Source organism: Chroicocephalus ridibundus, chromosome Z (assembly GCF_963924245.1).
Source record: "Chroicocephalus ridibundus chromosome Z, bChrRid1.1, whole genome shotgun sequence".
NCBI lineage: Eukaryota > Metazoa > Chordata > Aves > Charadriiformes > Laridae > Chroicocephalus > Chroicocephalus ridibundus.
Window position 1 is genome coordinate 44,112,914 of NC_086316.1, and position 25,399 is coordinate 44,138,312.

At 37.8% G+C, this 25,399-nt stretch overlaps 1 protein-coding gene across 5 annotated transcripts in view; it reads left to right on the forward strand.

Moving 5' to 3' along the window:
* TLE1 (TLE family member 1, transcriptional corepressor) overlaps window positions 1–25,399 on the forward strand; it is a 78,380-nt gene that overhangs the window by 41,508 nt on the left and 11,473 nt on the right. For 3 of the 5 annotated variants that reach the window (XM_063319483.1, XM_063319485.1, XM_063319484.1), the window contains exons 7-14: window positions 1,287–1,491; window positions 2,241–2,257; window positions 10,518–10,634; window positions 13,736–13,789; window positions 15,333–15,485; window positions 16,315–16,459; window positions 17,175–17,365; window positions 18,826–18,902. In XM_063319483.1, the coding sequence (XP_063175553.1) occupies window positions 1,287–1,491; window positions 2,241–2,257; window positions 10,518–10,634; window positions 13,736–13,789; window positions 15,333–15,485; window positions 16,315–16,459; window positions 17,175–17,365; window positions 18,826–18,902 (959 nt within the window). The remainder of the gene's footprint in view (window positions 1–1,286; window positions 1,492–2,240; window positions 2,258–10,517; window positions 10,635–13,735; window positions 13,790–15,332; window positions 15,486–16,314; window positions 16,460–17,174; window positions 17,366–18,825; window positions 18,903–25,399) is intronic. The other 2 variants (XM_063319486.1, XM_063319488.1) reach the window with 2 other exon arrangements.

A 25,399-nucleotide genomic window follows, 5' to 3' on the forward strand; every position in this document is an offset into this window, starting at 1 on the left:
TCTAGGTATGATTTCAGTAGCTGTCAGCAGTACTGTAACAATTTTGCCTGCTCTTACATGACCACTGGCATTCACCAGGTCAGATTCTTATGTCTAGCTGAGCTCATCCTGTTCAGGCATTTGCTTATCTGTCTTCTCTTTGATCCCATGAATTGGGTGGTACTTGAGCTTTTTTCATGGTGTCTGCCTTCAGAAGAGGGATGGTGCAGCATGGCCAAGGTGGAGAGGTTTGTTCTGTCTTCTGTTCATATGCCCAGGCATAAGGAAGCAGGAAAGAGGCAGAAAATCTGTTTACCTATAGCAGACTAAAGGGGAGCTATGACTAAGCTAAAGAAAGATGGTTTTGAAGCTTTATTTTCTAAATAAATCTGTGCTGAGCATTTTTGACAAATTAACTGGTTAGCTGAACTTGGAAAGTGTTAATAAAACCATAACAGCTTTAACTAGAAAATATCTTAATATCTAAACTATGGGGAAGTCATTAGATTATAAAGACTCTGTTTCTAAAACTGCTTACAGGTTATTTTGCCAGATTGGTTATAGGGTTGTATGTCCACTCATTATGATATTGATCTTGCAAGCTGCTTTTGAAACAGATGGAGATATTTTAATTCATTAATATCACGTTTCTTGTTGGGAATTCCATGGCCTTATTGATGCTATCTGGAATACCTGGATTTTAAGCCCAAAATTGGTTCCTAAACACAGTGTTGTTTCATGATTATTTTTTTTTTCCAAAAGCTTGGCTAGAATAAAATAGTTAACTACACTAAATATGAAATTGAGCGGTGTCTTTTAGGATTTTTTAAATATTCAAAATAGAAACCTACTTACTGTTTACAAGTTGGGGGAATGGGGTTGGGGAAGTTTAAATCAATCTTGCCAGTGAAACTTGTTTTTTTCCCAGAGCAGCGATACTCCTTTAGGTAGAAAGGGAAAGGTATGCGGGCTTCTGCCGCTGCTGTTTGTCACCAGTGACACTGTGGTGGGCAGTAACTGCCCAAAACAACCTACAGTAATTGAATATATTCCTTGGGCTACACAAGAAGTATCCAGATAGCCTTTTTTTGTTTTATGGGACATGATTAGAGCTGTCCATGGACAGCATGACATAATGCAATATGTATAGTGTGGTGGGACAAAGAGGAGAGGGTAGATTTAAAGTAAAGGAACAAATGAAAAAATACACTGTTGATTCTCAAAAATTAACCAAACTTCTCCCCTCTCCTTCCCAAACTATGTGCTATGCATTGTTCTTCTGGGGATGATGATACCGCTGGGAACAGCAGCAGCAGTTGCAGGCTCAACATCTCTCCCATGGCCATGGACCTCCAGTGCCTCTAACACCACATCCATCAGGACTTCAGCCTCCAGGAATCCCTCCACTGGGAAGCAGTGCTGGCCTTCTTGCCCTGTCTAGTGCTTTGGGTGGGCAGTCTCACTTGGCAATAAAAGATGACAAGAAGCATCACGATGCAGAACACCACAGAGGTGAGAGGCATGGCAGGCCTGATTAGGACATTGTCAGATTTGCACATTGCTGCAAACTGTGTGCATCTCTAAAGAATTCAAGTTATATAGAATGAGAAAAAACTGTTAGCAAACTTAAAAATGTCTGCATATATACCACTGAAGCAAAATTCAGCTTGGAATTTTGTCAGTATTTGAAATGGGGATCGCTAGGTGTCACCTGCTCTATAGTTCGCAGGGCATTTTGACATCCTGGCAAATGCTTAGTTGTAATACCAGTGGCCTGCACCATATTGTGGAAAACTGTTAAACTGCATAATGGGTAATTTTTTTCAAAGAAAGTAATGTTGTTAAATGGGTGGGTGGGAAGGTAGAGGGAATGAAAAGTTAAATTTTGAAGTGAATGTGTTCAAACAAAAGATATAGATAATTGCATCTGTTACTTTAGTTTCATAGGCTTAAATTCTAGTACACAATTAAATATTGGGCAAAATTGCACTTGACTAATTTTTGAAAAGAAAATAATTTATTCTGTCATGAAATAAAACTAGGCTTTGTGTATGGTTAAACTGTAAATCATGTTTACAAAATACTGTAATTTTCAGGAAATCACTGTATTAGGAATGTGCAATGACTTATATAAATAAAAGCCATTTTAAAACTGTTCACGGCTTGTGTTCTAATTTTTTTTTCCCCCCTTTTTTATTTCTGTTCTTGCCTCTGTGTCTGAACGGGCATGTCTGTGCATTTCTTGGTTACTGCGGGAGCAGACAGAGAGCCAGGCACAGTAAGTACCAACATTCCTGCTAATCTTTCCACTTCTACATAATGTAATGATCAGACCTTGCAGTGTTTGTCTGTTTTGTCTTCCCTTTAGTCAGTCTCATACAGGCATATGTGTTTTCTGTTATGATATCTCTTGGTTTATGCAGAACACCAAGTCATTTGTTTGGAGAACGGTATGAATCGGTGTGTTTCTGAGCAGAATGATTTGGGGGAAGCTTGAATTTTAGTTTGCTTATTAGGGGTGGGGGAGAAGCTGCAAATCAAACAGAACGTTGACTGCCACTTAACGTATAACATTATTAATCAGAGCTAAGATTTTTCCTGTAGGATTTTCAGGAATCAGAGTTGCAGAACAGGTGAGAAATTTAAAATTCATGTGTCACGATGCTGTTTGGCCCTAGGAGTTTCTTTAACTGCATATGTTTAAGCCCTACACATGTCTTTACTGCTTAATTTGTGCTTCAGTTATAACTTCCATAGAAATACTTTTTTTCCCTGTAGAGATGAGCTGTAATAGAATTGGTCTAAGACAATCTTACCCAAAAACCAGCGAAAGAACTATGTTGTTACAGCTTTTTATACTGTTGTGTTTTGAGTGATATTGCTGTATTAATCTGTTGCTAATGGCTATGTGCAACTTTCATGTCATTTCAAGTAACAATGCTAATTCTGCTTGTTGATGCCATAGGTGAATTTGAGCTCTATTTTGTTTCTTTTTCTCAATTAGAAAAGACAAGAGCTAGGAAAAGTTATTTGACAGGTATCTTTATGCTACTAAAGTTCTGATTTTTATTGCCGCTTTTAAATTTTTTAATACTAGGCCTTGACAATTATTTATTGGAAACTATCTGCATATCCTTTGTGGCGATCTTTTTTGTTTCTAGATTACTAAGTACGAAGCATTCATTTCAGCTTGCTTAACTTGTGTGATGTTATTAATGACAGTGTAAATGTGGAAATAATTTTAAGCTGTGTTTTTCTGATGTCTCAGACTTATTAAGGAGATACTTCTTTGAGTGGGACATATTTCTTTGGGTGATGTTAGTCAAGGGCAGGATTCTCAACAATATTTCTTAAGACCTAAGGAAGGAGGTTTGTGTGTCTGTGTCTGTTTGCACACACGTGCACATGTGGGAGTGATAGCTTTGTGTTTTGCTTTGGTTGTTAAGTTTTCTGTCCGAGCTCTCCTACCATCCTCCCCCTACCCTGTCCATCGTGTACTTTGCTAAAGGGTTTTTGAGTTTAAAATCAGATGCTTCACAGTGTTTTGAAATTTGAACTCTGAACTCGTCTTGTAGCTGAGAATAGTTCTTGCCTATGGAAGGAGAACACTCAAAAATTAAACGTGGCTTTTGTGTTGTGGGAGATTTGCAATTTCACTTGCTTAGTTTACTCTATATATCAATTTTATTTAATTAAAGTACATAAAATTGTTGCTGCAGTTACTTCTGTCTCCATATGTGTTACTCATGATTGCTTGGTTATTATCTGTAGTAGGCTTTTTTTATGCTCGGTTTACCACTAAGTAACCTTTAAACAATCTGAGGCTTTATTTCATAAAAGAACGTTGCCATATGGACATGTTAAGTTAAGGTTACTACACTGTGGTGGCCATGGTTTCTTTTAGGTCCCAGTGGAGCATAATACTTCATAATTATATTAACATCTAATAGCTGGATATATCTAATAGCTGGATACAGGTGAACTTTTACTTAAAATTGTTTAAATACAGTGTTGCATTAGAATCTTGGCTTAACAGTAAATGATATCTTCAGTGAAAGAATCATAATTCAAGTGACAGCAAAGTTCAAATTTGTGGCTAAAATGATCAGCTGGGAATGATTTGTTCTTTGAACAGCTTTAATTCTCTTGAATCTTTAATGAATTTCTTTTTAATATAAAATTTATTTTTAAGGATAAAATTGGTCACAAGTACACAAAGCATACCAGCAGGTCTGTTTAATTATTACATATGGTTCCAACTTATTGCTCTTGTTTTGCAAATTACTTTATAGCATCTGGGTCACCAAGATAAGATCAATTTGATTTTCAGAGTAACATATTAAGTCTAATGGTGCTGACAGAAATCCTCTCAAAGGCTTGCTTTCATTATCCAAGATACCAAAACCTATGCTGTCCGTTAGTTACCTAAATTAACCATGATATTTGGTATTACTGTGCAGTTCTACAGTACGATTTCCATCAAATATGTCTAGTGTGACCTTCCAGTATCATCAGTAGAAGCTGACCGCTTTAAATGTGCAAGTTTGAAAGATCACAATTTAGTGCTTGCCTATTAGGTTTTAAATTGAGGGGTTTTTTACATAACTGAGTTAAAGCATATTGTGGCATATTATTTCAGCATATTAATTTTTAAATACGATGTGGTTTTATTTTTTTTAAATCTTGTTTGGCAAATAAGGAGCTTTTATGTGTTGTTTGTTTAGAAATACTTAATAATGCAGTGATATTCATGCATTTATAAAGGAATATAAAGATGTAGTGATTTCATTATTCTTGGTTGTGATCAGTCTCCATTTTACCTACTTTTGCTATATCTAAATGGCAGGGGCTACATTTTTGTTTTAATATTACTTAAGGTTTTGGGAAGTAAAATGAAAGGAAGTTCTTGGTAAATGCATGTTTGTGAAATACATAACATTTAAGTTAGTAGTGATAGCATACTTCATACATGAACTGCTAAAATTACGGTCTTGAAATTAAATTGTAGGACTACACGGTTAATGGCAGGTGGGTTTTGGCTGATGTTAGCTCTAACCTTTCAAAACTGGGTCATGTTATTGTGGGAACGCAGGCACCCCTACTATTCTGACACAGTCTGGCTGCAGGTAATGAAGCCAGGCAAAGTAAGCGAGTTTTGCAGATGAAGCTTAATAAAGTTTTGGGAGACATCAGTATGAAAGAACTTTGATGTCCACAGTTTTTTCTCGAGGGAACATACTGGCAACATTTTTCAAACTAACCTTAGGTGTTAGTTTATCAGTTGTCTTCACACTGTTGTAGTATCCTGCTTAGACGGCATAGAAATGCAAATGTTCTGAAGCACTCTATTGTATCAGTAATAATTTGTAGACAGTGAAATCTGACTTCATTATGTGCTTGGGATTTACATTAAGGTTGGTGTTTATCTTTTGTCCTCATGAAGAACATTGAGCTTAGTTTTCTAAGACTTAAGAAGTATTCATAAATTTTGCAAGAATTTTTTTTGCCTTCGTTGTTAAGCATAAATGTTGCTATTGTTTTGAAAAGTAAATGCTCTTTTCTTACAGCAGAAAAATATTTTGTGCCCTTAGCTCTCTGTCCTGTTCTTCCCCTCCCAGTCTTGGAGGAAGGGGGCATGCACAATTGAATGGTACTTTGTGGTTGATATTATATGCAAGTGTTTTGTGTTTTAATTCTTGTCAATGGGGGAGGTAAATCACGAAAGGAGTTATATGAATATCAATGTAGCACATGTATGCTTCTTGGCCTTTGTGAAGAAAGTATACTTTTCCATTATATTGCTTATAATCTAAAAACTTGAATTTATTTAATCAGTTATGTCTTATATTTTTATTGGCTCTGTCAACTTAAAAATAAGTCAAATCTTATGGTCTTTGTGGATGCAAACCACAAATTAGCTTTAGCAGGAGTGGCTCCCACAGAATAGCTGTGGGATGCTGCATTTCAGTTTAATTTGTAGCTGAGACAAAGCAGCATCAGGCTAATGACAAAGGACAAGAGGATTTGGGTGGTCTGGCATAAATTTTATGGATACCCTGATTCTGACAAATATTAGCTGGAAAATACTGAAATCAAGTGATTAAAATCCATTTAGGCTTCTGGATTTCCTTGTGCCTAATACTAGTATAAATATAACTTAAAATGATGGGCAAAAAGAGGATGGGGTCAGTAGCTTCCCATCACCGGTAACTTAAAACAAAACCTACTGACTTTACAAGTCAGCTTTTGATTTGTTGACATTTGTGTTTGCAAGAAGCATATTCAACAAATGGAAGTTAATGATTCCTGAGTTGAATAACTTTTGAGTGCCATCTTCTTGTGCCGTGCCGGGGGATGGTTCAGCCCCTAGTCCCTCTTCCAAGGTCCTCTATATTCCTGTCAGTGAGTCCTGACTGTGAGCACTGGGATTGATGAGTAACTGATGGTTTGGTTGTAGGTGTTAGACTTGCTTCTGTTTTGCCTACTCAGCATTTGTTCCTGTCTATCTAGGGGTATCTGTAGATAGCACTTGCACGTGGTGCAGCAGCACAGGGACAGTGTGGTGCTTAAATAAACACAGCAGCCCTGCTTGGTGACTGGGGCAAGCGCGAGTTGTCAGCTGCAATAACGGGCTGTAATCGCAGGTGGGTGCAGTTGGTTGGGATGTACAGCGAGCCAGAGAACGGCCAAGCACGCGTCAAGTGTGTGTGTTCGGGGAAAAGGGGAGTGGGAGGGATAAGGAGCCCAGCACTAGAGAAGATCTTAATTGGGACCAGGTGTAGTTGAACCATGAGCACAGATGTGATGTAAATACTGTTATTTGATTGCTGTAATGATTAGCATAAAGTTAATTGTCAGTTCTGTATGTTCTTGTGAGTTGTCAGAGCTGTATTGTAACTGGGGCTAAATGAGATGCTGTGGGCTCTCAGCCTGTACCTCTGGCATGCATACTTGTGGTTTGGAAGGAGTTCCTATGGGGAACGGCATGGCAGTTGAAGAAGTGCATTTGAATAATGTGCGTTATATTCCTAATAGGGAATCTGTCTTCTCTTGAGTAGGTTTTCGTTTCACATTTGCTGGTGGTGGTTTCGGTGTTTAACTTTTGCTGGCAGCAAAGTTGCTTTAGGATCCCGAGTTGCCTGTTATACAGCCCTTATACAGTCTGGTAGCTTTTACAGGATGTAGTGCTACATTAGGCTTTTCTTCTTTCGGGACTTATTTGAAGAAAAGGGAAATATGTGAGTAAATTCTGAATTATCTGAAGAAAAATAAACCATTTACATGAAAATGATTTTGTTCTGATCTGAGATTCATGATTTACAGATGTTGCATTGGTAATCCCTAATAAATTGAACTGCTAGTATGAAAGCAAGGATTATCCTCAATTATGCATCTCTTAAAATTAAGACAAAACAATATCCTTTTGCCATTTTGTTGTACAAACTGATTATTACTGAAAATCAATCCCGAATGAAAATTTCTGTAGCATGATTAAAAAATTATATAAGTAAAATAAAAATGCTTGTCCCGCTTTTGAAAACAAGTCAGATGTTAGTAGGCCTGGTAGAAGAGCTAAACAGATTATTTTTTTAAAAGAGAAGGTAAAGAGAACTCTGTCATTGTGAAGCTGTTGCTGCTGTCCCCTAGCTGCCCTACGCTTGATAGTATACATATAGCAAATACAAACTCTACCAGAGCTGAAATGAGGAAAGGTGGCTTTTAGTAGGCTGTCCTCACTATTCCCTGAACCTTAAGTCGGTAACAGCCGTCAATAGCCCAAAGCTTACATGGTGATCTCTTTCCCAGTTCTTGTTTGTATTTTCATTTATTTCCTTTGTTACTTTAGTGTTCTGGATATACCGTATGCACTGCTTAAATCAGATGTATGTTTTCATATTTTTTGAATGAAATCTTGCACGATTGGTGTTTTGAATTATGGTAGTAGGTTACAGTAGGAAGCTATTTTTTGCATCAGAAGTTACACTTACCGGATTTTAGTCCCAATTGCTAGAACTTCTTCCTTGTACTCCTAAGGGAAACAAAACAGTAACTTTTTAATTATTGAGTTTACTGGTAAATTTTGCCAGAGTAACAACACGATCTTACTTGCAACTGACAGTATAGCTATTGTGAAATAAGCTGCTCTACAGCAGCTTCTAGCGCGGATGCTGTGATTTTGGAGAACAGTGCTTTAAATGAATGTGGTAAGTTAGAGAAAGGCAGTGTAAATGTGACCATAGGGGAGACATTTTGCAGAATAGGCTTGTGAGGACTGTAAATTATTGTTACATGTTTATGTGAGTAGTAAGCCTTCAGTCTTCTGAGGAAAAATCAAATCTAATCATCTTTGTTTGTCATTTAGGAGACACTGGGAGCTAGGTATACCTAGGAGTTCGTAGGTATGTTTCACAGTATTGAAATGCTACAAGACAAAGTGTACAGAATATTGTCAGTATTGTCTAGGTAGACTTTACATTAAACCAGAAGAAAATACCAGCCGCTACACATATTTGATGCCAAAATTTGCAAGCTGTTCTCTACACTTCTGTGTAGTAACTTCAAATAGCAGCAATGCTAAATTTTTTCCAGCTGCTGCCCTGCTGCCACCTTTCCATTATTCACACTTAATTTTGGCAATATAAAATGAGAAATAGGTTATTCACTTTACTGCATTTGCCTTCATTATTTTATTCTAAGCTCTTCAGAAGTAAAATAGATTTTTTTAATGATTTTTGTTACGGGAAGTACCTCTTAACTAAAAGACTTTCCTCCTTTACAAAAGGCATTTGCAGTACTTTAGTCTGTGGTCAAGTTTGAATTGACAGCTTGCTTCTTAAGATGCTTCTGCTGCTACAGAAGTGATGGATTTGATATTAAAATGTTGAAGACGGGTTTTAATGTTTTTTCAATCTAGTGAATCCCTGAGTTTGTGTGCATCTGGGAGGAGATGAGGGGTTAAATTCAGACTGTATTTGTCAAGGCAATTAGTTCAGTGATCCAACAAGCCCACCTTTTAGCTGCAAAACATTGCGGTAAAGACATTATTTTGAGCTTCTTTATACTGAATTTCATTACACCCTCCTATATGCTTTATGTAAGCCCCTTGGCATTTGTTTAGCTTGAATAGTCATGAATAAAAGAGCTTAGAGTTGGCTTTAAAGTGCAGCTTCTGAAGTAGGAAAAAGAGGATTCAGATTGCCTTATGTACCCTGTTTTGTTTTCCTTCTCCTTGGGACTAAGCATTAATGTCTGAGCAAAACTACCGTGATGTCCTCAGATTTTAAAGGGGCAGCCAATAGCTAGTGCACAGTTCACTGGCTATTAGTATATGTTTATGACATTTTAAGAGTAAATATCTCTGGCTCTTGGTTAGATGTAAGTATTTCGTTTGAGGGCTTCCACTTACATCACAGTATATATGTCGGTGTTAGGCTTTAACTTGCGAGAGATACATGTATGCGTGTAAATACGTATTTACTTATATATTTATGTGAGCATATATTTATTTATGTAAGCATGTACTTGGCTTTTAGGAACTAGGCTTACCAGGTCTTTGTGAAAGGAGATTTTTTCTCAACTCATTCAGTATTGTTCACAGCATTAACACATCACTGAACAAATTGCCCTCTTGCATATGCTAATCCTGCACTTAAAAGAACTCATTGTAACTCGTTTTAATGCTTTAGCTGGAACGGAGATGGAGATGGGAATCGCAGGCATGTCAAATTGTCATGTGACTGAAAAATGTCTAAAATGCCTTTCTCTTTGGGTCAACAGTTTGTACTTAGCATAACTTGGCATGAATGAAATCAGTCCATGTAGTTTGAGGAAAAGATTAGTCTTTGCTTTTGTCTTTTGTGTGTGTGTGTGTTGGCCTCAGTTTTTCAGACCAAGTCTGATTAAACAACACTTTAGCCTTAATTTCACACTAGTAGTGAATGTTATGCTGGAAGTAAAAATATTTGATCTTTGTTTGCAATACATTTGTTGAAGGCGTGCAATTGGAATTTACAGAAGCTAACAAATGAGTACTGCATAACCGTATTTGGTAAATATTTGTTATTTTAAGAGTTAAAGGCAAATTGCCATATATCTATCCATGCCTGCAGATGTAGACATACCAAAGTCTTATCTATTTATGATGGTCTAGAAATAAGCAGTCAGGTTATATTTAGTAAGTCCCCTATATTATATAGGATTTGTACGTTTAAAAAAAAAGAAAACTGTTACCTGCTCATGAATAAACAGCAAGCCTGCCTCTCCTAAACAATAAATTTAGCTGAATTAAGTAGTTAAATAGGTGGTGATTGACAAGTGAACTAAACTTTTGATAAGTTGAACAATGAAAAGCCAGGCTTCTTAGAATGCATGAAGCTGTACATGTTTGTCTGGAGGACTTTGAGTTGAATTAAATGGAATTAAAGACTATGTAGGTATCACATTTCTAAAGCATTGATCACATCCAATTTAAGTTTTTAACCATATATGAAGGAATCTTGAAAGGAATTTTTGATTGACCTTGGTTTTTGTCTTCACAGAGTAATTCTCTGTTGGTCCCGGACAGTCTGCGAAACACAGATAAACGCAGGAATGGCCCTGAATATACCAATGACATCAAAAAGAGAAAGGTGGATGATAAGGATTCCAGCCACTATGTAAGCAAATCTGTGTCTAAGAAATGATTAATTTATTTGCACATACTGTGCTTGTATGAAGAGTAAAAGAGCTGTGAAGAGCAAGGCTATGTTTCCTATGGCTGATGTAGTGCATGAATATATGTGCCAAGGAGATCATTATTCATATTGTGGGAAGAGCAGTGACTCAATAGTTTGGGCTATTTTCAAGTAATACTCCTCAACAGGGAATAATGAGCCAGGAGTAGCTGTCTGGGAATCACAAAGTATCCTGGGACATTTCTCAGAGTTTGAGCAAGAGATCCTTTCTGGACTGCTGTACGACCTGCAGATTGGTTTGAAATGGAGGATTTTGTTGATTTTTCTGATACTAGCTATTACCACTTTGAGTAATAATTACCATTGCAAATAGCATTTGTTATGAAGCTGCACCAGTTTACTAAGGTTTGCTTTCCGTTGATATGGCAGTTTCAGCAGAAAGCAAATTGAAATATAAGTCGTTCACAGTTTGTGTTCTGCATTTTTGACTAGCTTGCTTGTCAGTTGGTTTCGAAGAGGCACTTGAGTACAGCAGTGTGGTGTACCTGAACCACAAGAGGTTCACATAGGCTTTCAAGTCTAAATGCTCAGGCAAATCACAGGATGATACTTGAACAGGCTTTAGAGACTAGGACTGGTGTGAAAGAGTCCTGAAAAGCAGAACTTAAATCTAGTAGAAGATTTCTATTCTTTGACATAACCATAATGTGGCAAATTGTCTGGTTTATATTAATCCAATCACTAATTACTTCCTGGTTACTGAAACCCAAGAGAAAATCAGGTGTCACTTTATTTCCTCAGCATTTGGTAGGGTAGTTTCTCTCCACTTGGACCCAGAGTATCTCTGAGCATCTATTGGATATCGCTGGAGCTACTGGCAGTAGATGGGGTTAATTTCCCCTTTCTGCACATAGTGGTGGTGTATTACTGTTATGGTTTTGCAAGTTGTATTTCCACCACTTTCTAATAATCTTGGCTTGATTACAGAAGGGTTTGGCAAACTTCCCCATGTTAGGCATTTTTTATTTTAAATATTTGAAGAGTAAGCATCCTTAAGCTACATTTGATATTTAAAAAAAAAAAAAGGAAGAAAAATCTTAACCTGCTTGTTTCTCTTGTATTTTCTACTGGAAAGAAATGGAAGGTATATTATTGCACTGTAGAAGCAGTTTGTTTTAATCCACATTTTAAATGTGTGGTTCTGTTTGTTTGAAGTGGATTTAATAGATAAAGGCAGCATCAAAATAAAGAATTGAGCAAAACAAGGATATTTGAAAGTTCCAGATTTACTCTAATCTGGAAGAAGATCTTTCTTTTTAAAGGCTCCCTGATTCTGCAAACACAGAGCTGCTGATTTTGAGCTTATTTTAGATGAGGCCCTTGCAGGGATAAGGAAGTACTGCTTTTTGTCAGAAGGGAGATAAATGAGTTGTAGGAATTGTTGCTTTTGGAAATAAGATGCAAAATGCAACTTTATTTTTCCTTCTTTTTAACTTCTGATTAATTTTCGTGTTAGGACCTGTATAGCTTCAACCTGTGTGTTTGTTAGTGAGGAGAATCTTCTGATATATAAGTGTGTGTGTATATATATACATTCTGATATATATTAACAGTATCAATAGGAGGTGCCTTTTGTAGTCACAGTAGATTTCAGTTTCCCAAGATGACAAAGTCAGTGGAGTGCACTTAATCATTGCTTGGCAGCTAATTTTGCCCTCCTCAAGGGCGGTAGTGCTGGTGAACAAGTGTCCCACCTCCTGTGCTCCCACATGCTCAAATGTGTTCTAACCTATTCTTGCCTTCAGGGTGCTTCATACTTTTCAAGAGGTGGCAGATAACCAGGGCTGAAGCTTTCCTGTTCCTTCTCCTTTTGCACCCTTTGGTTGGACAGCTTCCTGACAGGCAAATAGAGCCACCATTCTGTCTTCAGTGACACTCTTGGGTCCCTGCTGTCTTTGTGGTATTTCTTGCAGCAATATTCAGCAGAAAGGAACGGTTGAAACTATCTGTTGGGGTTTTTTTAAGTTTCTTTGTTTGGTTGTTTTTAAAAACATTTATGGCCTGGAGTGAGAGAAAGGAACTGGTGTATGCCAGTGTTAAGTGTGATAGCCCAGACGTTTTGAAAGCAGGAGATGGGGGACAGTTTGAGCAATCTTGTATGTCTGCCTTGTTTGCCTAGAAAGTTTTTGCCTAAAAGTATTATTATTGGAAATGTCAAACTTGCCCACATGAAAATTTTAAGTTTTGTCATTCACTTGATATTTTGTTCATGTTTTATGTTTTTGTTTTGTTTTTGAGTCAAGACTCAGCTTCTGGTTGAACCACCATGGTGCACGGTGGAAATCACTAGACTACTGTTTATCATAGGATGTGTCTACTGGGGTATCCCAGCCTATTTTGGAGATAGGGATCAGGAGGCACTTGAGTAAGAGCTATCATGAGGCACTAGAGCAGCTCAGGTGAACACAGATTTAAGTAAAACAGCCAAAATGCAGCTTGACATGCCACAATAAAACATTTCAGTTTGGGAATGTCAAAGTATTTGGGATTTTTTATGCAAAAATGTTGAAATGCCATGGCATTTCTGAAACTTTTTCTTCCCCAGAATTTTCCATTTCAAAATTTTCCTTTCTGGAAGGAAACTTCCTTTGAGTAAGTTGCTTCATGAAACAAATTGCAAAAAACTCGAGTTTTCTGAGACCTGTTGTTTTTTTAGATATGCACAAGCAGCAATTTTCATAAGATTAACATGTAAGATCAGCATATGAACAGAACGAGTTTCTCTTGCAGCAGTAGTGATAACACTGTTTATGATGGTAATAAGGAGGGATTTTGGACCATCCTGCACTGATGGTGAGACCACCACCTTTCAACTAGTTCTACCCAATTTGGATTTTATTATTGAAGCAGAAATAAGGTGTTGTGTTCCTGTTTTCATTGTTTACCCTAGTACTAATAAGTAATGAAAGGCTGTTTGCTTTTTGTTTAGGAAAAACAAAAAATGTCTGAGTAGATGCGTAGTGTTTCTCTGGGCTTTTAATGTACTAATTGAAATGAACACTATATTTATTTATTTTTAATAGGACAGTGATGGGGACAAGAGTGACGATAACTTGGTTGTAGATGTATCGAATGAGGTAACTTTTTTCATTTTTGTAGTCTTGACGTTTGCCCAAAGGTTAAAGGAAAAGTGCGTTTAGATGCTAGAAGAAAAAGAATCCTCTGTGTGGATATGTTAAAATATTCACAACTTCTCCTTTTTGTTAGTACCACAGTTACTGTGTCTTCCTCTGAGCTTTCTCTGGTTGCCCTCTTGCCTTTTTCTTCTACTGCTTTGTCCACGTCTGTTCTCTCCGCAGTTACGTTCTGATGCTACACAGCTGCTCTGTAGTGGAGAGAGTTGTGGTGAGATGCAGGTGGAGGGCTGAGGTTTTCAAACTACTGTCTTCAGATGAAAAAGGAAGACAATACCTAACCTTGTATTTAATAGTAGGCATATTATTAAAAGCATTTTTGGAACCTTAAAAATTACTAGTATTGTAATGTCCCATGTTAAAGATAGCATTTTCCAGAAATGTTTGGGTTTTAGAATGAAGTCAGCTAAAGTCAGAGTGAAGTCAGTCAGTTCACAAAATTTTTCAGAGATTATAGCCACTTTTTTTCTCCAGGGCAGAGATTTGTCAGTGGCATCAAGGTAAAGGGACAGGCCTTCCCTTTCCTTCATCTTTTATTTCATACAATAAAAAGAATTAAGAATCCTGAATATGGTAGCGAGATTCTTCTGCTCTGTGACAAGCATAGGGAGAGAAGCTGACAGAGAAGAAATGTCTTCAGCAGCTCCAAGTGCCCAAATAATGTCAGCCAAGTAGAAAAATGGATATCCGACTAGGAATTATAGTAATCCTTTCAAGAAGCCCTACTTATAATGAAACTGCTCAATAATCAATCAGTAGACTTAGTGCCCTCTTGTGAGGACTACTTCCTCCCTGCTGCTATTCGCATGAGCCAAAGGAATGTGGAGAACCTGCAGAGCTCTGATGGCATTGTAGCTTGCTGGGCTGGCTATTTCAGGTTAAAGTAAATGCAGAGAGGGCCTCTGGAAGAGAGAAAGATAATCACTCAAGAGGTGATTTGAGTTCTTCCTGTAGATTTAAGTAGTGAGGCAACTGCAGATAGTATTTAGAAATAAGTGACGTATTATTGCATATAAAGCGTGCGTCTCTATCTCTTCTTATGAAGACAGGGATGAGCAAGGTTTGTGTGGCCTAAAAGAGATTATTGAAATGTTTGTTGCCACTAGCAGCGTGTGGAGAACGTACATGGAAAAAACAGTGCAAACTTACTGCAGTTGCTGTTGGTCTTTCTTGCTGTTACCACATGTTGTGTGCGCTTGCTGTAGCTTGTACTTAGGTAGACTTAGATTGCAAGCTCTTTGCTTGGAAACAGTTTATGATTACGTGTAATGTAAGATAAAACCATATCACTTATGATATGAACTTACTTAAGTTTCTAAACTGATGAAGGGATTTCGGCTTTTATTCTATAGAAATAACAAAATGTCTTGTCATTTAAACCTGCTGCTTAAATTCTTCTAGTTTTTTTCCCATAGACTCCTTACTGGTGTTTGCGTACCAACCCATGACACAGTTCTGCGCTGTTCTTCCCTTCCCGTTATTTTAGGATCCTTCCTCCCCAAGGGCAAGTCCCACTCATTCACCACGTGAAAATGGTATAGATAAAACCCGCCTGCTGAAGAAAGACGCCTCGAGCAGTCCAGCATCTACGGCCTCTTCAGGAAGTTCCACTTCCCTCAAATCCAAAGAAATGAGTCTGGTGGGTAGCAATCTGTTGTCCAGATAAATGCTCTTCTTTCTTGCAAAGTCTAACTCTCCATTTTCCTGCAACTACTGGTGGCAGAATGTACATGGCTTTAAACATTTGAAGCTGAAACAGACTGTTTTTCCAGACCTTTATGGTATTATTCAGCTTTCATCCTCAGCTGTATTTTCTGCTTCATTTTGTTTTCTTGTATTTCCTGCATTTCTGTCAAATGAGTTGCAAATTTATTCTAAGGTACAAGAGTTGCTTAAACATTGTTTATTTTTTACTTGAGCAACAGATTATGGTTTAACATAGTCTGTATACAGTCACTAAGGCCTTCTCCAGGCATTTGTTAAACTCTTCTAAATAAGCTGTAACTCTTTGAAAACTTTTCCTCCACTATCAGTAATAATGGGATCAGATTCTTTTTAGCTTTTATGTCACAACTTTTTGATCAGCTGTGGTGGTACATTGTTTTTGTACTTAGATTTGCTGTGTCCAACAATAATTGCGATAGTAATGAATTCAAGCTAAAATAATTTGGTGATGGATACTGTGTTGTCCTGAAAAAAAATTCGCTCAGGCATTTATTTTTTTTTCACTCCAATGGAAGAAGGAAAAATAACTTTCCACGTTTGTTTTCTTATTTTAATTTTGGCAGCAATCAAAAAGGTCAGCACTTCTCTCTCACAAGTTAATGTTGTCAGCATTGCGTGGATTTATGAAAATTGGCTGAGGGACTAGGTAGTAGGTGCCCAGCATCCCAGCTGCTGTTGTGATAAATTGTGTAATATGGCCTGGATTAAAAATAATACTCATTTAATTTGTTTAATGATACCAGCATGAAAAAGCCAGCACGCCTGTTCTGAAATCCAGCACACCAACTCCTCGAAGTGATGTGCCAACCCCAGGCACTAGTGCAACTCCAGGACTTCGTCCAGGCCTTGGCAAGCCTCCAACAATGGACCCTCTGGTTAACCAAGCCGGTAATGCATTACCTCACGTGTTTTTATGGTTCCAATATTAATCTTTTTTTATGTATGTAGTTCTCTGTGAATGTTAACTAAATGTATTGCTTTGTTCTTGATATCAAGAGAGTGCTTGATGAGAAGCAGATGTTTGTATTATCAAGAGTTTGAATATCTTTCTATCTCTTATCCTTCTTTGTTTACTTTTGTCTTTATCTTTTTTTTGCAAATAATCCAGAGACTGAATGCAATATAAAAAGACTTCTCAGAAGTTTCTGGTACTTACTCTGAAAGCAATCTCTTCTCCAGCTCTTTGTCTGAGTCTACTAATATTTGCTGCAGTGTAAATCTTGACAAATGCAGGGGAAAGTTTACTTTTGCTATTCAGGCTGGTACAGCACAGTTGCCTCAGACATGAGCTGTGTAAACCATGTCTGTCAGCTTTACTGCTTAATTTGGCAAAGGAGAGATTAATGTAAACAGGAAATATTACAGAAATGGAAATAGGTAATGCTAGAAGAGATTGTTAGAAGTAATCAGCAGTTCAGACTTCAGTATATCTTATTTACACTGAATGAAAAGACGTGGTGGTAGTGATAAATTATGGCAGCATTTCTTGGCGTCGTATGCGTGTGAGAGGGGAAGGTTAGGTATTGTAGGGGAAAAAAGGGCTGTTTTCTTCCCTGTATGCAGGAATATATAAATAAACCAACTTGATTTCATTGTTTTGTAGCTGCAGGTTTGCGGACACCGTTGGCAGTACCAGGACCGTACCCTGCTCCATTTGGAATGGTACCTCATGCTGGCATGAATGGAGAGTTAACCAGTCCAGGGGCAGCCTATGCCAGTCTGCACAATATGTCACCCCAGATGAGCGCTGCTGCTGCTGCAGCTGCCGTGGTCGCCTATGGAAGATCTCCTATGGTAGGCCATACGTTGCATGCAGTCTCAGTCGTGCGAGTTGTGGTTCACTGAAAAGAGCTACATGCTTCATTTAGCACTGTTGAATTCCCAAGTTAAAACAGCGCTAGAGGCTTGACAGCTTCACTGTGTGTTTCACTTTGCTGCGTGGCTGGAGAAACAAATTTGCACCTTGAAAACAAAGAATCTCGGTGTACTTATGTGTGTTTCCTTTTTTCTTCACCTTCATCAGTGCTTACACTGATTAATAAATGCCAAAAAACTATTTTATGCTTTAAATGGAAAGGTAGTTTTGGTAGCTACAAAGCATTTCATTGGTGCTGTGGACATCTGCTTTTCTCTTGCTCGACCAGATTTGTGTTCCATTCGGACATACCAAAATAATCTTGAAGCATGTAGAAATCTTTTTATTTATGTCTCTGTCCTTGTGTTTTGGTTTTTTTTGTGGAAATCAACGTGAGAAGTTGGAGCTCTGTGGTAAGGTGTATTAAGAAGAGTTGCTGTTGTGGATGTAGTAAGTAAATGGAGCATATTAGTTATAGCTGCTGTCGAGCAGAATATCCTAGGGGCCTGATTCTGCAAATGTGAACTTGATGGCATTTTTATGCACAGACTGACTCACCTACTTGTGAATTTGCAAGACTGGACTTAACCTTGTTAAGACCTATTATAGATATAGCTATATTATAGATATGGCTACTTTTTTCAAGCTGGTAAACAGGACTTTTATGTGACAACGTGGAAATTCTAAATAGCATATGTGCTCCTTAAAGCAATAAGAATTTTAACTCAGGTGTAGTGTTCAGAAGAAAAACTAAGACTGCTTAATCCAGAATGTCTGTTGGGATTATTTGATTTACATTTTTATTCAGGATATAAAAGTTTAGTGGAATTGCAGTAGGTAATGCAGTAAGTATGCAGTAAGAGAGCATAGTATATTTAAGCTGTAGACAAATTTGTCTGCACCCTGCCGCGTAGCTCCACGAGAGCTCTCTCAGCTGATGTGCCCACACAGTGCCACGTGAAGCCATGCAGGGATTCTAGCTGGGGCCTGAAGCTGCTTTCCAGCAGCGCGCTGTGCCTGCGTGGGTACATGCTGGCTGTCGCAGAGCTAAAGCGCGCTGGCGTGGCTACATGCCGACACACCGCGGACTGTAATTACAGGGCCAGCTCTGTGCTAACACCGGGGTATTTGTGTTACACTCAGTGGTGTGAATGCATGATATACGTTATTTGTTTTCTATGCACATACAGATACTTCTAGCAGAAGCATGCCTAGGGAAAGCATCTTGTCGTGTCCCCCCCCACCCCACCCCTCCCCGCCTCTGAAAGGACATGCACTTATCTAATACTGTGGGTAAAAGCCACATTTTGGTTAAAAGCGTAATATCGTGGGGGTGAAGAAAAGTGGCTTGCCAAATGAGAAGTTGCAAGTGTGAGATTAATTCATTTTTCATTGTCAGGTTGGGTTTGATCCTCCTCCTCACATGAGAGTACCTGGAATCCCTCCAAATCTAGCAGGGATTCCTGGGGGAAAACCGTAAGTAACTTTTAACATTTTGGTAACATATGCAATATCTAAAGAGAATAAAGTTATCTTGTGTCAGTGAACAAGAATTCCAAAGGGGGTAGTGCCTGGTTGTTCCTAAGAGATTGCTATAGACTTCTCCTGTTAAGAGATGCAGCATATAAATTCTCAAATGGTGGGTGTCATATCCCAAAACAGGTGTGTATACACCTATTTCCAAGGAAAAGGCTACTGAAGGTATATTTTAAGGCTTTTTATTTCCTCCTTTCTAGCTAAGGGGACTACAAACTGGTAGACAGTGATAAAATGTGTAAGATAAAAATATATTGAAACTAAACTTTGTAGTATACTGAGCATAAATGTGTAGTACAAACTTGCAGACTCGTTTTCTGGTACTTGTTTTATCAGGCCTAAGAGTCTGCAACTGTTGATCACAGTGGGTATCTGAAGCAGTTACTTTAGCAATTGATGCACACCTTGCATAATGGAGCAAGCTCTTTAAAATGTTTGTGTAAATGTGCAGCTGCAGAACACAAGGATAAACAGTTGCATGCAGCAGGTGGTGCGTAGGTGTAGGATAACTTCCGTAACAGGTATTTTTTACTTAAAAGTTCCAACTATCGCTGAAGAGGTGGTTAAATAAAAAACGTCTGTGATGCTGTGGCTTATTGATGTTACAATAAAATACATTCACCAAAAAAGCATATATCAAATTTTTCGGTAATTTGGCTTTGATAGTTGTTGAGACTGGGCTTATCCCTGTGCAGTTGAATAATGTGATTATTTTTTTAAGTATTTCTGGACAACTAGTCTATGCAATACAAACAGAACATAGACTGCAAATTTGACTAATATGTTTTCCTGGAGAGAGTGGGGCAGAGAGAATTATAACAGAGCTTTCAACACGCTGTTAGAACCTGTTCTTTGTCCCTTCACGCTTGGCATTCAGTCCTGTCTTCTCTTTCAACAGAAAGCTGCAGTTAGAGTAGTGTCTATCTAGGTGCTTACATCATTTTGAAACTCACTGAAGCACTTTGCACTTAGGAAGTGCTGGGTACATACCATCTTCTTTAACAACGTATCATGGTTTAATTTTTCCTTTTGCAGCTTCAGAAAAATTCAGAAGCTTACTTTTAGGATACTGCATAAGACACACTGTGGTGACAGCTATATACACACGTATTTCTGTTTGCCTTCATTTTGAACTCCTGTTAATAGCTAGTGATATCTTGCAAAGTCATTCACGCACACATCCTTAAAAGTACAGCAGATACAGGCAAAAAAGTGTGTATTTTCTTCTACTCTTTTTCCATAACAGTAGGAAAGCAGCAGACTTAGATTAGGAAAGCCATCCTGAATGTGTTTTCCTTGTTATCCACCATGCTTCTGAGAACAGACTTAGCTATCTGTTGGCAGTGTGCGAAACCTGTTAAATCTTGGATTTACTTAAAGAAAAGTTGGTGGTACGTTGACAATATCACTGAAGTGAGGGCTCAGTGAGTTGGTGTTATGTATCAGATGGTGGTGTACTTAAATTTAGTACAGTAAGGAACAGGCTTTGTTCTCAAAACATTCTTTTATTAAGGGTCAGACTCATTCTTGCTGACTTTAGTAGAATTTGGCATACTTTTATAAAATATTTTTGGAGAGCCCATAATCCAGTGGCTGTAAGTTTTTACTTTTAAACAAGTATATTCATAAGCTTTCAATGACTTATTCCATTAGTAATTCCTGGCAATATTTTCTATTATAAGCTATGAAAACCTATTTTTGTTCAGTCAGAAATTTTCTGTGGCTGAGTTCTCGTTTTTGCACTATTCAAGGCACAAAAGCAGTGCATGTATGCTGCTATACTTTGTATCCTGGTATTTCATAGCTAAATTACAGTCTCTGTGGTTTTCTTTTTTTAAATCTTTTTATTTAGTGTTTTCATCACTTCATTCACACTGCTTCGTAGATTACCTAGTTTGGTACATACTCCCTGCACTCCACTTCATTTGATGTGTTCTGTAATGTTTTTTTGTGGTCGTGTTACTTGGACTGAGTCAGTCATTTCCTCTGAAGTAACTTCTTTGCTTATTGCTTTTGTGAGGCAGAGCTAAAATTCCATAAACTGATCTGTGTCTTTGCATTGATAGCTTTAGAATGATCTTTTGTTTTAATCTTGATTTGCTGCAGCTCGGTAGATGCCATCAGTTACCTGCAGCATCTTTGAGTATCGTCTACGTTAGGCAAGTCTCCTATATTTTGTTTTCTGTACAAAGTATATGGGTTATATGATCATGCAAACTAGTGGAGTACTCCTGGTTTGTTTTCAAAACCTGCCTTTTCCTAGAGTGCAATTAAGGTGCCACATTGAATTCGTTTTATGATATGGTGCAGTTTTAGTTTGAGTCTTGTTGCAAGTGGTACACAGAATTTTCAAATTGAACTATTGAATCCCCCATCATACGTGTATGCTCACCACTGCACATTTGTGTCAATGGTTATATTGAGACTGGTTTTTTTTACCCTGCCCTGCTTCCAAGAGAAAATTAAGTTCCTTTCTTTCCAAAGGAATGACATGTCTGATAGGACCTAGTTTTCTTTAACCCCTGTGTATTCTGAGATCTGTTAGTGACCAGCTTGTTAGAAAAAATAGCAGCCTATTAAGAACCCACTCCTACTTGTCTGTGTTTATCAAGGGACTGTTGTCTGGAAAGCTTGTCTTTTGCTTGCCTTGTTTTGTGACTTCATTAAATGTAAGTCTTTACTACCATCTTTTTATATTCCTGAATGTGAATCCTTCAGTTTTCCTCTTTGCAGAATCTAACCTTGTTAGCAGTGGTACAGATGTACTTGGGAAATTAGGTAGCAATCTAGAAAGTCAAAGTGACTTCAGCAATTTCTTAATTATATAAATGAGCTAGTTTTTGCATTTGGTAGCAGGTTGTTCTGTTTGGGTTTGGTGTTTTTTTTTTTTTTTATTTTTAATAATTTCCTATGAGGCATTTCAGCCTAGGTTTTTCATATTACTTTGATATTTTGGGGTACACATATTAGTTGATCTCATATGGTCTCATATTAGTTGTTTTCTCTCTTCAGCTGTTTGTAGTTCAGTAATTAATTTTATTGACAAGGACTTGGTATCTATATATGCGTATGAATGTGCATAAAATAAGTTGTCATATTCTTGGTTTCAAAGTTGATTCCCATCAGTAGATTATTCTTTTCGTAGAAGCTCTTCTGGTTTGGGGTTGGTTTTTTTTCAGGAGGGTGGGGTGGTGTTTTTTATCATCTAATCGACAATTATGTTTGTTTTAAGTTGTGGGTGGAAAATCAGTACTAGTTTTGGACAGCAACATGTGGTGTCTGAATCTTGCACCCTGTTGTTTTGATACATTTAACTACGCCCTGGACCGTAAGTTCTTGGTGTGTTGCTGTGATCATGTTTTGTGCTTTGCATAGCCTTTCTGTCAAAGTACTTATTTAACTTTTAGTCTTCTATAGCTGCTAATTTAATGTTCTTGGGGATTTCTCCTAGATGTGAACCATATCTCCTGGTAGCTGGATTGTGCACTGCACACAGGTTTTCAAGCTCAGTGATAAGATTTATGTACACAGTATTGCCTCCCTGGTTTCTAAAATTGTGAAGTAATGGTAGCATTGGGGACAAATACATTTCTCAGTATTTTTTTTCAAGTGTGGTTTTAATTGAAGCACGAGGTCTTATACACAGACACCAGAAAGAGCTTAAAATATGCTTCTCATTTTAGTAGGAAAGGGAAATTTCATGTGGTGAATGTTAACTCTTTCAGCTTCTAGTTATAAGCAAACTTTTCTTTGTGTTTTGAATATACTGTTCTGGAATTGCTCAAGGCAAAGATTAGAAAGATTTCACTTCTTCACACTCGTTCAGTGAGTGTACAATGAGGAATATTTACAATGAGGAATATTTTAAAGGAAGGGTAATTTTACCATATTCTAGAACAACAAGTTGCCTCCGTGTCCCCCCCTCCCTGCCCCATGTACTTTGGATAGAATTATTTGATGACAATGTATGAAGTTAAAGATTCTGTTATTTCTATACAAATACCTTTATCCTTATTTCTTGGCATTTTGTCCTATATAATGAAACACCATACTCAGATATTCACTGTTTGTTGTGATAACTGCAACTGAAAATAAGCTGGAGTACAAAGAAGCGCTGAAAGTAAAATGCAGTCATCAGTAGAAGGAACTGTCTGCTTTTGTGTTTTGCAGTTGGGGTATTTTTGTGCTAGTTAAGGAATTCTGTTTGATTTGGAGGGATGATGTGGAAGCTTTTATTTTTTTCATTTATTTTTAAGGCATGGTACTTTAAGTAAGCAGGAATTGCATGCATTATGTCAATCTGAATACTTAGAGTAGCTGGCAGTTAGGTAGTTTAGTTGATTTGCCATGTTCTTGAGCAGTGAATTAATGTGGAAGCCTGTTTTGTTAAGTATTTTCTTGAAGAGGAAAAACCTATTCTGAACTCTCCTCAGCATGTCAGATGATACTTACTTACATTAGATACTTATTCAGATGTCGGAGGGACATAATGACTGGGTTTAAGCTGAGAAACTAGGTTGTATTAGTGTCACCTACTATGTTGTAATGTATAGGAGCTCTGCAGGTTCTCAGTGCTGCTTTGACACAGATGAGGAGTCTTTGGATCAGAATACTATTTCTGTTATTGAGAAAGAATATAATCATAAGTGACAGTATACTGTTTCTCAGAACTCTCTCCTAAATAAAAGGCATGTAAGTTTGTCTTGTAACTGTTCTTTTCATGATACACAATTAAGTACAAGCATATATCTACATATTAATTGATACATACTCAGCTTGTTTCAGATTAAATTGTTGTTGCATTGTATAAGAGCTTTCTCTTTGTTCGCTGTGGTTGTTAGCCCAACACGAGAAAGGGCTATCATAATGTTAACAGTCATTTGACCAAAGATGGATAGTCGTGGAACCTCATCATTTCATAGAGGCAGAATGCTGTGAGTGAGACAGAAATCTGTGACTGTCATGAAGCTGAACAGCTGTTCCTGGCATACACTGCCAGCTCTAAAAGATCATCGTAACAGGACAAAAAGGCACATTACATTTTTTGCAGTGCTATGGAATTCAGATCTCAACAGCAATTTGTTGAGGAGACATATGGATGGGCAAAGAGTGCTGGTCAAGAAAAAACTTGAGATTTAGAGAACTCAAGAATTTACTGAATTTTACTAAATATTTACTCTTTTAAGGCTGGACAATCAAAATGCTTGTCAGTTTTGAGAATTCAGGCCTGTGAATATATCCCGTGCATTAAAAGTTGAATAATTTCTTAATTGTATGTAAGTACACCTACAGCTTTGTAGGTGTAGCGCTGGAAGTACGGCCCTCCCCAGAAGTAGCAGAGTATGCCCTCTGCCATGGTGTCTTGATGCAGAGGTAGCCAAGGACAACAGCAACTGAGCTGCAGGACTGTGTTCTTCTGCAGGCAGAAGCCTTCCTTGTCTAGGGAGTGTCAGTCTTGCAAATGATGCAAGCTTTTTCAAGGTAAAAGGTCTGTGTAATGAAAAGTTATGCCATAATACCTCGTAGACACACGTTACTAGACCACATAAATATGCTGACAGTGGTGATGTTAGCATGACATGCCGCACATCTTCAAGCAAACAGGAACATTTACTTTTCTGTGTGCTTGTCTTGGCAGGGGCAGAGGGATTTGGCAATGTGTAGCCATTTCTTTACACAGGGGATTGCTGATAACTTGCACTATAGAAAAAGCTGTCTTGGCTTGTGAGAAACTATCACTGCTCTGTTTGTTAGGCCATCAAACTCAGTCATCCTGAGTCCCAACCAGTCTTGGAAGCAAAGGATGATAAAAAAGAGACACTACTCTTACAATCTATGTAACTGCACTTTAAACACGGGCATACTAGTAAAATTCTACATGATTAAAAGTACGCTGGGTAAGTCTCTGGCGTCTCAGAAGAGAAGAGTCATCGTAATTCTACAGTATGCTTGAAGCACTTGAAAAATGTTCCTATTGTCTTCCTCCCACCCATCTCAGCAAGAACTGAGAAGCTGTGTGTATGCACAGAAGCATTTCAAAACGCCAATTATTTAGGTATTTTGAATTGAACAGAACATTTACACTGTAACCTTCCATTAAAAAAAAAAAAAGAGTCATGTACAAGTGGATTATTCATCTTAAACATGCTGGAAAAAATTTCTTAATACTTGCTTAATTGTTTTTCTTCTGTTCATGATAAAAGCAAGGGCAGGCTGAGACTTCAAAGTTGTGCAGTTCTGTGTACTCGAATTGCTAACAAATATTCTGCAACTGGCTTTGATCTGAAGCCCAGGATGGGGCCCAGCTTTTCAGTCTCTTAAGTTCTCAGCCTCTTAAGCGCTAGGACTCTTTAGTTGGATTCTGCACCTGAACCTATTCAGTTTTTCAGCCTCCAGCAGTCTTATTGCCACTCCTCCTTCCTCTCCCATCCTGTGTC